At 48.3% G+C, this 15,148-nt stretch overlaps 1 protein-coding gene and 1 long non-coding RNA gene across 9 annotated transcripts in view; one reads left to right on the top strand and one right to left on the bottom strand.

The window, feature by feature from the left end:
• LOC148792119 (uncharacterized) overlaps window positions 1-15,148 on the bottom strand; it is a 60,954-nt gene that overhangs the window by 29,285 nt on the left and 16,521 nt on the right. The window contains exon 3 of one of the 7 annotated variants that reach the window (XR_016085717.1): window positions 5,202-13,558. The exons of the other annotated variants lie outside the window; for them this stretch is intronic. This is a non-coding gene — a long non-coding RNA (uncharacterized LOC148792119). Of the gene's footprint in view, window positions 1-5,201; window positions 13,559-15,148 lie in introns of those variants that run through there. 7 annotated transcript variants of the gene reach the window in all.
• Window positions 1-15,148, top strand: part of LOC104587735 (DNA ligase 6-like) — a 58,508-nt gene that overhangs the window by 27,672 nt on the left and 15,688 nt on the right. The window contains exons 5-6 of one of the 2 annotated variants that reach the window (XM_088903920.1): window positions 1,958-2,065; window positions 2,154-2,250. In XM_088903920.1, coding sequence (XP_088760046.1) covers window positions 1,958-2,065; window positions 2,154-2,250 — 205 coding nt within the window. The remainder of the gene's footprint in view (window positions 1-1,957; window positions 2,066-2,153; window positions 2,251-15,148) is intronic. The other variant, XM_088903921.1, reaches the window with a different exon arrangement.

Genomic DNA, 15,148 nt, shown 5'->3' on the forward strand with positions numbered 1-15,148 from the left:
CAAGGGCATCTTTATTTCCCAACGGAAGTATGTACTAGATCTACTAGAAGATACAGGCAAGTTGGGGGTAAAACCATCTGATTCACCTATTGAACCTAATCACCATCCGGGAGACAGTCGGGGAGAGTTTTTGAAAGATGTAAAGATGTTCCAGGGACTCGTGGGGAGACTTCTGTATTTGTCTATGACCAGGCCTGATATTGCCTATGCAGTGGGTGTCCTTAGTCAATTCATGCACAGCCCGAGGACAACTCACTTTGAGGCTGCAGAGAGGATCTTGAGATATCTCAAGAAGTTTCCTGGAGCTGGTTTGTTGTTCCAGAAACACAGTCACTTAAAAGTGAAAGTATATATTGATGCAGATTGTGCAAGAGTAGTCAATGACCGAAAGTCTACCGGTGGTTATTGTGCCTTTGTAGGAGGAAACCTTGTCACATGGAGAAGCAAAAAGCAAAGTGTGGTGGCTAGATCCATTGCTGAAGCGGAGTATAGAGCGATGGCTCATGGGGTTGCGGAAATCATGTGGATAAGAAATCTGTTAGGTGAACTGGGTTTTGCAGTAAGCAATCCTACGTCACTCTACTGTGACAATAAAGCTGCCATCAATATTGCTGCTAATCCAGTTCTGCATGATAAGACGAAACACATTGAAGTGGACAAGCATTTTATCGGGAGAGAAACTTGAAAGTGGAGAAGTGTGCACACCATATGTCAGCTCGGAAGAGCAACTTGCAGATATCTTCACCAAAGGTCTTCATCATGTGCGGCACAAAGATTTGTGTGACAAGTTGGGCATGATTGACATCTATGCTCCAACTTGATGGGGAGTGTTGGAATAATGTTAAAATAACTTAGTTGCAGATGTTAGGGCCTGTTTGGCTAATTAAAGTGTTTTTTATTTCGTTTTTTATTTCTGTTATGTCTGTTATTGTACTCAGGGGCACAAGGGTCTTTTTCCTTGTTATTTCTGTCGCCCTATATATAGTAAAATAAACACTGGCGCCGTCAGCACTGTTACATTGCAAACCTTCTCTCTTCTCTCCTCTCTTCTCTTCTCTTCTTCTCTTCTCTTCTCTTCTCTTCTCTCCTCTTCCACTTATCTCTGGCCGGCTACACTGTCAAGAGTTACAAAGTGAAGAAATGAAGCTATGGAACTACAACAGTGAGAAGAAAAAGTTTAAATGGTTGACCAAGGATATGGAAGTAAGAGTAAAGTGGGATAAGACACATCCAAACTCCTTTGTAGATATGTTGGCAAAGCAAGGGGTGGGAAGAGAAAATTTGTTCTGGGCACAATTGTAAAAGGATAAAGCTTGGGGAGAGATCAGAGGTCTTATCTCTCAGTGTTTATATTTTACTCTGTACACATACCTTCTTATTTAATGAATCTGCAGTTATTGATCAAAAAAGATAAAAATGATAGCTATCAAATGGGGGTCTCTGCCCTTCTCAAATTATTTATATAATAGATTAGAAAATTAATAGATGCCCTTGAGCACTATAATAATGCAAAAAAGCCATGCCCACTCCCATATATACTCAATTTGCACTAGCACTTTAATATGTAATATGGTATATATTAACGAATCATAATACAAAGAATCTGTATAAAGAAAATTTAATTAAATTTGGCAAGGCATACGTCTTAATAAATGAGACTTAGCTTCAAAAACTAGATATAGAAGCATGAGACAAGCATATTATATGGGATAAAAATACCTATATCCTGTGTCTGGGATTTTAGGAAATGGAGAGTTGTGTCCCCATTTCCTATAGTGTCCATGTGAATAACCATGTCTGGGTATCATAGCTGGGAAGCACTAACTTGAAGGGTTGTTCTTCACATACCATATTTAAATTTCTGTCCGGTATGTGGTCTGGGTGGAGTTTATTTTTTTTTAGCTGATTATATTAGTTTCAAGATTGTTTATTTGGTGTGTAATGATATTGTCAGTAGTGCAGGAATTGAACATTGGTGGCAGTATGGTGACAGCTGCACTTGAAGAGGCATGTGGGACAAACAGATCCAGAATAAAGGACATGTACAATACTTTAGGCGATCTTGGTAGGAGAGAATGATTCTCTTTGATTTGCTGTCTAACATTCTTACACATACTCATGTATAACATATTGATGGCCTTCATGTATAAAAGGTGATGTGGCACAATTATGCCGACAGACGCAATCATTACTTGTCCCTCCTCCTCCACTTACAATCCAAGATGTATTTTCTGTTCTTCGCAAAATAAGGTATTGCATTTTTGTTTCTAGTTATATTCCATGACCACACAATACTTGGTGGCGTTTTGGTGCTATGTCAATTTCTTCATCACCAACTGCAATTTGTTTATATCTTCGCTAGACTAAATTTACCATTTACTTACTATCTACTTCTAAGCAAATTACATTTTCCATTTTACTTCTAAGCAAATCACATAGGGCATGTGATTTCATGTGCTAGGCTTTCCACTTCCTCTATTTTTGAATAATTATTGATTAAACAGTAAATATTTGAATGCAATAGGTAAGATTCAAAGTATCGGTACACCCCGATATGGTGGAAGGGATGTAGTGGTACTTTGAACCTTCTGCCCTATATTCTTTTTTAGTTTTTTTTTTTTTTCTGTTCAAAATTTAAAGCGAACCTTGAAATAATATATTATAATGTTTAAAACAATCATTTAAAAAACTTAAAAAAAATGTATTGGTACCCTTTGATACAATGTATATTAGATGATATGGGTTGGTATATTGTGAAAATTTTGATCCTTGGGTGAGCCATATCTAGCATGGATTCTGTTTTCTTGGTAAACACGCAGAAGGATCTCAGAATAGTGAGAGAAGAGGAGGGAGAAGAGAGGAGAGAAAAGAGAAAAAAGGTTTTGGAGAGAAAAAACATTAGCTGGTGGCGCCAACCTTTTTGATATTTATATTAGGGCGACCACTCAAATAATAAGACAATGTAAAATTACATATGTGCCCTTGCTTGAATCCTGCAGAAGCTGAGGATTAATAACCGGAGTTCTAAAAGACAGGACGTCGGAGGCCTCGGGTTAGGACCCGAGGCGGAGTCTCCGACGGTTAAGTTAGTACGGGGGGTGCGAAGAGGGGAATCAAGTACGGACGAAGTCTCCGAGGAGGCTATGCGTAGGTACTGGACTCCCAAAGTGAGGACACTCAAGTTCTGTGGTAGGGTCAGATTTGAGAATCAGAATCAGGTCCCCCCTTACCTGTAGGGGGGGTACTTGAGCTGCCTGGAGGTTGGTGGAGATGAACACCCGAGATGGGAGCCGTACAAGGGCGGTCGGGAGAGCTTTGCAGGGACGTGTGGGCGCTTTGCGATTGGCTCCGTACGAGGGGTGCGGGGTAGCTTCTGCTGTGGCTAGTCGTGTTCCTGGTTCTGCCGTTTGTGGGCTGGGCCACCCTACATCACTTTCCCCCTCACTCCCGAGGTAAAGGTGAAGAATTCGGCTTCGGCTGATGGGAGTAGTAATGGTGAATGCCGGTGGGTCCGACAGCTGAGGTGTACCCCGTAGTGGCATTCCCTTTTGTGTCTCCACCTGGTTCGCCTTCATAAGTTGGGCCAAAGCTACGAGTGATTTGCGACGCCACTGCTTTGGACGGGTGGTTGGGGCCGTAACCTGCACAGGTCTACGCGTTGGGAAAACATCCCGTGCACGGAGTGGCTTTTCGGTCAAATCAGCGCGTGTATTCGCGCAGCCAGGTCACATAAGCCGGTGGTTCACAGTGGGCGGACACGTCGGTTCACCCTAAGGGTCGTTTCGCCTTCCGAGGACGGATGTTTAGGGGTGTGGCACGGCTGGATCGTAGGTGCACCCTGAGTGTCGTTTCGCCTTCCGAGAACGGACATTTAGGGGTGTGGCGCGGCTGGATTGCAGGTGCGGAGGCGTTTTGCGTCCGTTGGATCAGGGATGATTTGAGCCGTAGCTAGCACATCGTTTCGCCTTCCGAGGATGAGCATTACGCGGCGTGCTGTGGTTGAGTTGTGGAGGTGGTGGCGACTCAACCATTGGATCTTGGGATATCTGGGCCGTTCGTTCTCCTTTAAATAGGGCCCTTAGCGGCAACACTCTTGTCGTTTGCCTCTAAGCGCCTTTGCTTTCGAGTGAACTCAGCTTCCATACTCTCCAACCCTTCAACACTTCATTCTCACTCTTTCTTCCTCTACATTTCTTAGGTAATTTTAAACAATGTCTTTCTCAGATTTTTGACCCGAGTGCTATGATCTTCCGAATGAGTCGGAGTGGAGCTCTTCCCGTATCCCTTTTCCCCTTTCTCCTTTGAGTCCTTTTACTCTTGCCCCCCTTCTGTAGGAGGTTGAGGTGCTTCGGGGGAGGGTAGCCTCCGAGGGTGCCGAAGGTAGTCGTCGAGGCGAGGACCCTCCCTACGAGAGTGCCAGCTCCGTGACACCGAGGGAGGCCGAGGGGTCCTACCCAGCCGAGGGGGAGGAAACTCTAGACCATGTTCTTGGGACGAGGGCTGCCCAGGCAGTAGCTGAGACCGATGTCCTCCGCCTGGGTTTCGAGAATTCTCTAGATGGGGACTAGGTCAAAGCTCTAGCAAGGCAGTACTTCATTCCCTCGTATTATGGTATGAGGGTGCTCGAAGTAGGCGAACAGCCGTGGACTCCTAAGGAGGGGGAGATCTACATCTACCAACATTTTCTCCAGTTCGGTCTTCGGTTTCCCCTTCATCCGCTGATTTCCGAACTGTTGAGGGCGTATGGGATTATTCTTAGCCAGCTGGTGCCCAACATCGTTAGGACTATAGTGGCCATTCTGGTGGTGGCTCGGTTCCAGGGGGTGGAACTGACGCCAAGACTCTTCCGAGCCTTGTTTGTGCCAAGGAAGCATTCTTCCAAAGACGGCATGTACTACCTCCAACCCCGTAGGACCAAGCTGATAGACAACCCTTCTTCCGTGCATAACTAGAAGGGAAAATTTTTCTTTTTGTCATGTCCTGAGGGTTGGTCCTTCAGATCGGGGTGGGGAGAGGTTAGCCGGGCTACGGAGAAGAGTGTCCCCCTGCTCATGAGTGAGGAGAACGATGATCTCACACGGTTGCTCGACCTGGGGAGAGTCCGTGCCCAGCCTTTGGTGGAGGAGGAGGTCCCACTAGTTTTTACGGGGCTCAGCCCTGCTCCCCTTGATAGGAGAGGCCCTGCAGTCCCTTAACACGTCTTTTTCCTTTTTTTTGTTTTTTTTGCTGCATTACTAATGGATTTGCTTTATTTGCAGAGGTGCCGATGGATTTCCGCAAGGTTGTGTTGGAACGTGCTCGCGCAATGTAGAAGGAGCGGGCTAAAACACCTCAGAGGCCTTTTGACGGGCAGAAGGAGAAGGTCTCTACCCTTGCGAAGGGAGGGACCTCTTGTCAGGTCCTTGCTAAAGGGACCACTCCAGCAGCTCCCACGAAGGGAGCAACTTCACAAGTCCCTACCAAGGGGAAGAAGCTCGCCGAGGAGGTGTTGCCGAAGTCGACCACCGGGTCGTAGAAGCCTACCCAGGAGACCGAGGCGGGACAGAAGAGGCCGACCGAGGAAGCTGTAGGGGATCAGCCCCCACAGAAGGTGGCCTGCTCTGGGGGCTTGACGGGGGATGCCTCGAGGGGGTCCCGCAAAGAACGAATGGGGCCGTTTTCTACCCCCACACCCTTAGAGGAGCTCGTCAAGCGGTCTAACCAGATCTTTCGTCCCCAATGGAACGTTTGCGAGGAGGACACCATCCGGGAGGAGGGGGTTGGTCAAGCCCTGGTGAGCGGGGCCCTCCTCTCGAGGGACCGCTTTTAGATGCTGGGGAGCGTGCCTGAGAGAGTCTACACCCATGGCCTGGGAAGCCTGACCGAGGTAATGCTTCTCCCTTTTCCTTCATGCCTTTTTGTTTCTCTGTGGAATACTAACTGTTTCTTCGCTGCAGGCCTGCCTTCACTATGTTGGTCTCGGGGACTGGCTGAAGTTGACCTTGGCCCAGATGGATAAGCTGGAGGAGAAGGGAAAGCTCCAGTAGGCTGCCGCCGCTGCCGAGAAAAAGTACCATAAGTTCCGACAGAGCTGCATCGATGAACAAAAGTTCTGGATGGAGGCTCAAGCGCAGCTGAAGGAGGTGCAGGAAAGCCTCTCCAAGGAGCAGTTGGAGAGGGCCTGCATCGGAAGCCTTCTTTCTGAGGCTGAGCGATGCCTCACTCAAGCCGAGGGAGATGTTGCCGAGGCGAAGAAGAGGGTGGCCGAGGTGGAGAAGAGGGCCGAGGGAGGAGCAAAGCGTTCCGTGGAGGCTGAACAGAAGGCCGCTGAGGCTGAGAAGAGGGCCTAGGAGGCAGGGAAGCGGGCTGAGGAACTGGCCGATCTTGCCTTTGGGGCTTACTTGGATGGGATTGAGGATACCAAAAAGGTGCTCGTGGTGGCTTTGCCTGACTTCGGTGCTGAATCCTTGAAGGTGATCCTTGATTCTCCCGAGGAGGCTGCCAACTCTGCTCTTCCCCTTCCGACAGGAGGCAAGGCCCAAGCTTGGCTTTGAAACAATTTTGTAAAGCCAAAAATTTTTGTGCATAATGAAAATCAGTGGCATTTTTTATGTTTGCCTCAAATGTTGCATTTGCTGTGTTGTTTTTCCTTGTGTTTTTTGCACTTATGCTTTTGCTACTGAAGGGTCCATCCCCCTCCAAAAGAAAAATCACAGCGTGAGACAAGTGTAGTTCTCTTCAATTTACTTGTGTGTTGAAAGCATGGCGGAGGGGTGGCTGAGGCGAAGCCTCCGCGGATAGGCCAGGGTTTGCTTGGCCTGACGCCCTTCTAAGTCTTCACTTAGGCAAGGCCGAAGAGGCCTATGATGGGGGGAGGCCGAAGCGGAGCATGAGGCTCGCCTGGCTCTCTTTCCCTTATACTTGGGTAAATAGCAAGATGACCTATCAACGTGAGAGTGGGGGCCGAGGCTGAGGTAAGGCTCGCCTGTCTCCCATTCTTCTAAGTGTTGGCTTCAGCGAGGCCGAAGTGGCCAGCCGTATTGGGGGGTGGCCAAGACAAAGCTGAGGCTCGTTTGGCTCTTTGGGGCCTAGGCAGAGTTGAAGCTCGCCTGGCTCTCATATCCCCGCACGTATGTTTCGATGAGGTCAAGCGCAACGCTTCGAGGAGGTTGGCTTCCTTTGCTGGTAGCGCTAAGTGTGAAAGTTTATGAGGTTAGCTGCCACTGAGGTGGCTTCCTTTGAGTCGAAGAGGAACTTTGCTTCATTCATTCCATAATTTCAAAGAGATGTTACAATCACTTGTAGTACATCCGGAGGTTCTCTGAATTCCATGTCCGAGGTTTAGATCTTCCATCTAGGTGTTCTAGGTGAAAAGTGTAAGGGTCGATGACTCGCTTGATTCTGTAGGGGCCTTCCCAGTTGGGGCCTAGCTTCCCTACTCCAGGTTCGGGGACCATGACTTTTCTGAGGAAAAGGTCTCCCTCTTGATAGTGTCTTTCTTTTACCCTGGAGTTGTAGTAGCGGGCCACTCGCTGCTGGTAAGCGACTACCCTTATCTGTGCTTGTTCTCGGGCTTCTTCCAGCAGGTCTAAGTTTGCTCTGAGGGCTTCATCATTCTCAACTTCATTGTACGCCTCAACTCGGAGTGTTAGCTGGCCGATCTCTGCTGGGATTACTGCTTCTGTGCCGTAGGTTAAGCAGAAGGGAGTTTCTCCCGTGGCTGTCTGAGGCGTAGTTCGGTAAGCCCAAAGTATACCGTTTAGTTCGTCAGCCCATAGGCCTTTTGCTCGGTCCAATCTAGTCTTCAGCTCATCCAGTATTGTCCTGTTGGTGACCTTGGCTAGGCCGTTGGTTTGAGGATAGCCTACCGAGGTGTACTGTTGCCTGATGCCGAGGGAGGCGCAGCACTCCCAGAACTCAGCGTCATCAAATTGCTTCCTGTTGTCGATGACCAGCATGTAGGGTAGGCCGAAGCGGTAGATGATGTTTTTCCAAAAGAAATTTTGGATGGCTCGCGCCGTGATGGCGGCCAAGGGCTTGGCTTCCACCCACTTGGTGAAGTAGTTTACTACAACAACGAGGTACTTTCTGCCCCCCGTGGCCTGAGGAAAGGGGCCAAAGAGGTCCATGCCTCATTTGGCGAAGGGCCATGGGCTGCTGAGGGCTGAGATAGTGGTGGCCGATCGGTGGCATAAGTTGGCGTACCTTTGGTATGGGTCACACTTTCGCACTAATCTAGCTGCGCCCTTGTGGAGGGTAGGCCAGAAGTAGCCCTACCTTAGGGCTTTTTGGGCTAGGGCTCTCTCGTCGAAATGATTACCGCAGATGCCTTCGTGAATTTCTCGTAGCACATAGCTGCCCTCCTCTGGACGAAGGCATCGGAGGTAAGGCAAGGTGAAGGATATTCGGTACAGTTTCCTCTTCAGTAGGGTGTAGTGGGCTGCCTGTTGTCTGAGTCGTTTTGCTTCATTTCTATCTTCGGGCAGCCGTCCAATGGATAGGAAGTTGACGATGGAATCCACCCATGAAGGTTCGACCTCTATTGGGAGTACATGGGCTTCTTCAATGGAGGGCCGAAGCAGCTTCTCGACGTGCACGGTCCAACCGGGGGATCCTCTCAGGTACTTGCCAACTTGGAGAGGGCGTTGGCTCGTGCGTTCTTGGCTCGTGGGACCCGTTGCAGGGAGAAGCGTTGGAAGTGGTGGGCTAGATCTTGGACTTTGGCGAGGTACTTGGACATGCTTTGTTCCTTGGCCTCGTACTCGCCGTTCACCGTAGACCAGCGAGCAGGGCCTCGTACTCGGCTTCATTGTTTGATGCTGGAAAGTTGAACCTTAGCGCATAATCCAGGGGCAACATCATCTGGGGTGAGGAGGATGAGGCCCGCTCCGCTTCCTTTAGCATTGGAGGAGTTGTTAACAAAAAGCTTCCATCGGGGTTGAGCCTCGTCGTCCACATGATCCCCCTTAGCATTTTTTGGGGGTTGGCAAAGGGCTCGGTTGAAGGTGCATTCTACTATGAAATCTAACAGAGCTTGTGCTTTGATCGTGGGCCTCGACTGGTACTGGATGTCAAACTCAGACAGCTCGATGGCCCACTTCGTCAGGTGCCCCGAGGTCTCGGGTTTGGTGACGACAGCCTTGAGGGGCTGGTTCATCAGGACCACTACAGTGTGGGCCTGGAAGTACGGTCGAAGTTTCCTTGTCGAAACCACGAGGGCAAAAGCCAACTTCTCTATCTCGGGGTACCTAGTCTCGGCGTCATAGAGAACCTTGCTGGCATAGTACACTGGCTTCTGCACGCCATCTTCCTTGATGAGGACTGAGTTGACTGCTTCATCTTCGGTCGAGAGGTACAGGTACAGGGTTTCCCCTTCGGCCGGACGGGTGAGAAGGGGAGGCGAGTAAGGTACGCCTTGAGCTCGTCAAAGGCGCGCTGGCACTCCTCCGTCCATTGGAACTTTTTTAGCTTCTTGATGGCACAAAAGAAGGGTAGGCAGCGGTCGACTGACTTTGACATGAAGCGATTGAGGGCTGTTATTCGGCCGGTGAGTTTTTGGGTCTCCTTTACCGTCCGCGGGGGTACCATGGCTAGTATGGCCTGTATCTTCTCAGGATTAGCATCAATGCCTCTTTGAGTGAAGACAAAACCTAGGAATTTGCCTGATGTAATGCCGAAGGCACATTTGTTGGGGTTGAGCTTCATGTTGTACTTTCGCAAGGTATTGAAGGTCTCGGCCTTCAGGCTCTTCACTACCATATCATCCACGTAGGCTTCAACTTTCCTCCCATCTGTTCTTTAAACACCTTGTTGACAAGGTGCTGGTAGGTGGCCCTAGCATTCTTGAGGCCGAAGGGCATCACACGGTAGCAGTATGTGCCATGTTCAGTGATGACGAGGTCTTTTCTTCATCGTCTGGGTGCATCTTTATCTGATTGTATCCTGAGAAGGCATCCATGAAGCTAAGTAGCTCATACCTTGCAGTGGCGTCAACGAGGTGGTCTATCCTTGGCCAAGGAAAACTATCCTTGGGGCAGGCTCGGTTAAGGTCTCTCGGATGAAGCCGACGTCGAGTAACTTTTCGACTTCCTCCTCTATGGCCTTCCAACGCTCCGGTGCAAAGTTCCTCTTCTTCTACTGAACTGGCCTAGAGCTCGGATCCACGCTCAGCCAGTTCAGATAAGCTCTCGGGGGGAAGGTTGGACCCGACACGGACTGTCTTGTCGGGCTCGTCCTCGTCTAGGGGGACCGAGACGAGGTCCTCGGCCGACTGACCTCGGCTCGTTGGCTCCTCCATGAGGTCGAGACCCTCTAGTGGTAAAGCTTCTTTGTTCTTGCCCTTCAACGCTGCCACATAGCATGATGGGCGGCATGCTGGTCCCCACGAACAACTCCAATGCTGTGATCAGTGGTGAATTTCAAAGCGAGGTAGTAGTAGGAGATGGCTGCCCGGAGTGCGTGGAGAGTTGGTCTCCCCATGATGGCGTTGTAGGGTGAGCCAATCTTCATGACCAGGAACTCTGTCATCCTTGTCACCTGTTGGGGCTCCGTCCCTACTGTGATTGGTAGGGAGATCTTGCCCTCTGGTTTGACGATTCCGCCAAAGAAGCTGACTAGTGGAGCATCTACTGGTTGGAGGCGCTTTGGAGCTATCTTCATCTTTTCAAAAGCTTCGTAGAAAAGGATGTTGGTTGAGGAGCCACTGTCAACAAGGATCCTTTTGACTACAAAGTTTGAAATGACGGCCGAAACCACCAATGCGTCGTCATGGGGGACTGCTACCCCTTTCAGGTCCTCGTCTGTGAAGGAGAGGGACTCTTGCTTCTGCTTCTTGGGGGCTGGCCCTTGGATGTTCAGCTGCCTGGTGTAGGCTTTGCGAGCTGAGGCCGAGGCTCCACCTGAGGCCGTGCCTCCCACTATGACATCGATGATGCCTTCTGCTTGTTGGTGTTGCTGTTGAGAGGACGAGGCACCGGCCTTGCCTCTGACGTACTGCTTGAGGTGGGCCCGACGAATGGGGGACTCTATCTCATTTTTGAGATCATAACAGTCCTCGATGTCATGGCTGGTGCCTTGGTGGAACTTGTAGTATTTTTTGGGGTTACCTCGGCGAGGGTTCTTCTTCAACTTTTCAGGTCACTTCATAAATTTCTCCTACTCGATTTGCATCAAAATCTATGTGCGGGTGGAGTTGAGTGGCGTGTACTGATTGTAAGCCAAGGCCAAGGCCGGTGCTTTCTTGTTGTTGTTGTTGTTGCTACGACCCTGGTCTTCGTTCTTCCTCTTCTTCTCGGGGGCTTCGTCTCGGTGCTCTATGCCTCTCTCATGGGCGTCTGTAGCCGAAGCCTCTTCGATGGCAATGTATTTTTTGGCCCTTTCTAGGAACTCCAGCTTCATCTTTGGCTGGCTTTTGGCAATGAAGCATTTGAGGGCCGAGACGGGGAGGAGCCCGCTGATGGCGGCATGCATGGAGACTAGGGGGTCAAGGTCGCGGACCTCGAGTTCTTCTTTCTTGAAGCGGTCGATGTATGACCGTAGACTCTCTCCTCGCTTCTGCTTGACAGTCATCAGCGAGACAATGCTTTTTTGGGGGCGCCGGCTACTGATGAAGCATGCGAGGAACATGTTGGAAAACTGCTCCCACGAGTTGATGGATCGAGGTGGGAGACTTGAGAACCACCGCCGAGCGACTCCCTTGAAGGTTGCTTGGAAAGTCTGGCACGCCAAGGTGTCGGAATATCCATACAGGATCATGAGCGCCCTGAAGCTCTCTAGGTGGTTGTCCGGGTCAGTGTTCCCGTCGTACATCTCCAAGGTGGGAGCTTTGAAGTTTGGGGGTAGAGGCTCGACGATGATATCAAGGGAGAAGGCATCCATTCTCCCTGGGTAGTTTTTTTGTCCGGCTGAGGTGTCAGTTTGGCCTTCCTTAACCTGTCGGAGCTCGGCTTTGACAGCACAAAGCTCGGCTCGGAGTTCGGCGAAAATGGGGTGAGGCATGGCTTGCGCACCATCCCGGTTTTCATGGACATGATGGTGCTCGGCGCGGACTCCGGAGTGCTCGAAGTTGAGACCGCGTGCTTAGCGCCTTGCGTGGTGGTCGTTCAAAACGTCCCGGAGGTCCAAGACGTGAGGGGAAGAGGCTTGACGCCGGCCTTGGCCCTGGAATAGGCGATGGGGCGATCGCGGCGTTCGCCTTCGTCCCTCGGATTGGTCCTTCGGCATCAGTGATGTTGCTCGGAGGGTTGGCGGCTATCCTCTGATCGTTCCGGTTCTTCCTCCCTTCGGTTGGGAGGTCTGGAGTTGCCCTCCCTACGGTTGGGAAGTCTAGAGGTCCTGGAGAGCGGGTCGGCCTAGCGACTGCTACCGGACTCTAAAGGCTTGGTCCGTTGCGCGTGGCCGAGGCTGGGGACCGATTGGCTGGTGGACCCATAACAGCCTGACTATGTTGACTCCCCGACGAGGTGGTCACCCTAGGGGTGACCTCCTACCTGGGGGTAGTTCTGCTCAACTTGCTGTGTCAAGTACTCCAGGCGATTGAGCACGACCTGGAATTGTTCTATGGTGACAAGATTTTGTGTATTTCTTGTTCTTCGCACCATGTTGGTTGGTCGAAGCTTGGGGACTTGTTATCTCGTTAAAGTTCTTTTAGGGAACGTCTTAGCAACGCTTCCCACAGACGACGCCAATTGTTGATGCTCAAGTTGGCTGAGGACAACAAAGTAATTTCTTCCCTTGAGCTCAAAGGGTATGTCGAAGGTTTCGAAGGACTCGAGGACGAGGTACCAAGGCCGAAGGCTGGGGGTTGAGGCTGAAGTGTATCGAATCCCATAGAAGCCGAGGACTAATAACTGGAGTTTTGCAAGACAGAGGACGTCAGAGGCCTCGGGTTAGGACCCGAGGCAGAGGCTCCGATGGTCAAGTCAGTATGGGGGTGCGAAGAGGGGAATCAAGTACAAACGAAGTCTCCGAGGAGGCTATGCGTAGGTACTGCACTCCCAAAGTGAGGACACTCAAATTCTGTGGTAGGGTCAGATTTCAGAATCAGAATCAGGTCCCCCCTTACCTAGAGGGGGGCTACCCCCTATATATACTTGAGCCGCCTGGAGGTTGGTGGAGATGAACGCCTGAGATGGGAGCCGTACGAGGGCAGTCAGAGAGCTCTGCAGGGAGGCGTGAGCGCTCTGCGGTTGGCTTCGTACGAGGGGTGCATGGTATCTCCTGCTGTGGTTAGTTGCGTTCCTGGTTCTGGTGTTCGTGGGCTGGGCCTCCCAGCCCTGAATGGGCTGGGCTGGGCCACCCTACATCAATTATTTTTTGAAGTAAAATGATTTCTACAATGTTTGCTCAACTGAGAAGTTTGACATCTGAAATCCGACACTGTCATTGACTTAAATAAATCTGGTTACAAAACTTTTATTGATTCAAAAGATAAATGACCCAAACGACTATGCCATAAATGGACTTGACTCTTACTAGACAGACTCTTAGACTCAATGGCCGCAAGACTAGCTTTATTCTCCATCATGTAAAGACCACCCACCATACAACCTCTACCAATCATCTTCCCCGTAGCCAAAACCTGCATCACACATGAGGAAGGGAAAAAGGTTACTAAGCAGATTAGCGAATTTGTTATACTACTAACAGAGAACAAGTTTATAGGTAGTTTTGGAACATGTAGAACATCAGAAAGGGTGAGTCCAAGAGGAAGGGAGATGGTTCCTTGACCAGCTGTGGTGGAGAAAGAACCATCAACAAGTCTCACCTTCTCCCGACCAGATAATAGATGATAAGATTGAAAACAATTGGATTTACTCATCATATGGTTTGAGGCTCTAGAATCTATTATCCAAGGAGAGTCTGAGGGATGAGAGGACATATGGAAAGCTGTGTCAAAATAACACCCACTCATGCAGCAAATTTAAAACCATTTAAACATACAAAAGCATCAACAGTAGATACTATTGATGTCACAATTTTGTAATTCTAACTCCTCCCAAAACCTTTCCCCTGAATCTTCCTTTTTGATTAAAGCAAATTCAGGATGCACCAGCACCCAAACTGAGGAGACTTTGCCAATAGCCACCACTAGTCTTCTTTAACTCTAGCACTTGTCTTCAATGTATCTTCTATTTCTTTCCTTCCAAATACACCAATAGACTGCAAATGAAATGTAGCTCCACAGCACTTTAGCCTTAATATTTATTATGAATTAATTAATTATGTTATTTTGTATTATTAATTTTTTAATTAGTTAACATTTTATTGTTTATTGATGTATTAAGTAAATTAGTAATAAAATAATTATTCAATTATTAGTTAATTAATCAATCAATTAATTAATTAATTTTGGTATTTTTAATTAATTATTAACATTGATATTTTATTTTTAATACTTATAACTTAATTAATAATTTTAATATTTTATTATTAATTAATAATTAAATTATTTTATTAATATGTTATTAAATAATTAGTAATTTATTAATGGGTCATGGGTCTAATATTAACTCTTAAAAATACTGTAAGGAAGGTGCTTTTTCTGTTAAACAAGTTCCCCCTCCTTTCTCACTTGTTTTCCATCAAAATGGTGGGATTTCACATCCTAAGAATTGAGAACTGTAATTCCACCTTTTCCCTTCCCATCTCATGACATCCCACAAACCAAACATGGGAAGAGTGAAATATTTGAGAATAGTTCATTATTCCCCTTCCCATCCCACAAACCGAATGAAGCCATAGAGAGGTATGAGATGAGAAACCCAGAATTAATTATGAGCTCTACGGAGGATTTAGGAGCATCCCTATAGACGTTTTGGGTCTGCGAAACCAGTTCTAAACTAATGGAATATTGTAGATTCTGGATTGTGTTCTCGATAATAGGGTTGTTCTCTCAATGAGAAGATTCCTAGGAATATGTGATTTCTCTTAGGATTGAAAGAATCATTCTTTCTTCCTTTAGGATAAATCCTGTGTCTAAAGATGGAGAAAATTAAGAAAGATTATAGCAGAACTGCAGAATATAAGTTAAAGAAGAATTTCAGGAAAGAACCATCAAGAATTCAAGGAAGACTTGATACTACTTAAGGAACTAATAATCATCCAAGAATCTTTCAAGGGAGCAGGAAATGCAAAAAGATTAGATAGAAATCAGACCAGACAGTAAAAA

Source organism: Nelumbo nucifera, chromosome 4 (genome assembly GCF_055504915.1).
Source record: "Nelumbo nucifera cultivar China Antique chromosome 4, China Antique-T2T, whole genome shotgun sequence".
Classification (NCBI taxonomy): domain Eukaryota; kingdom Viridiplantae; phylum Streptophyta; class Magnoliopsida; order Proteales; family Nelumbonaceae; genus Nelumbo; species Nelumbo nucifera.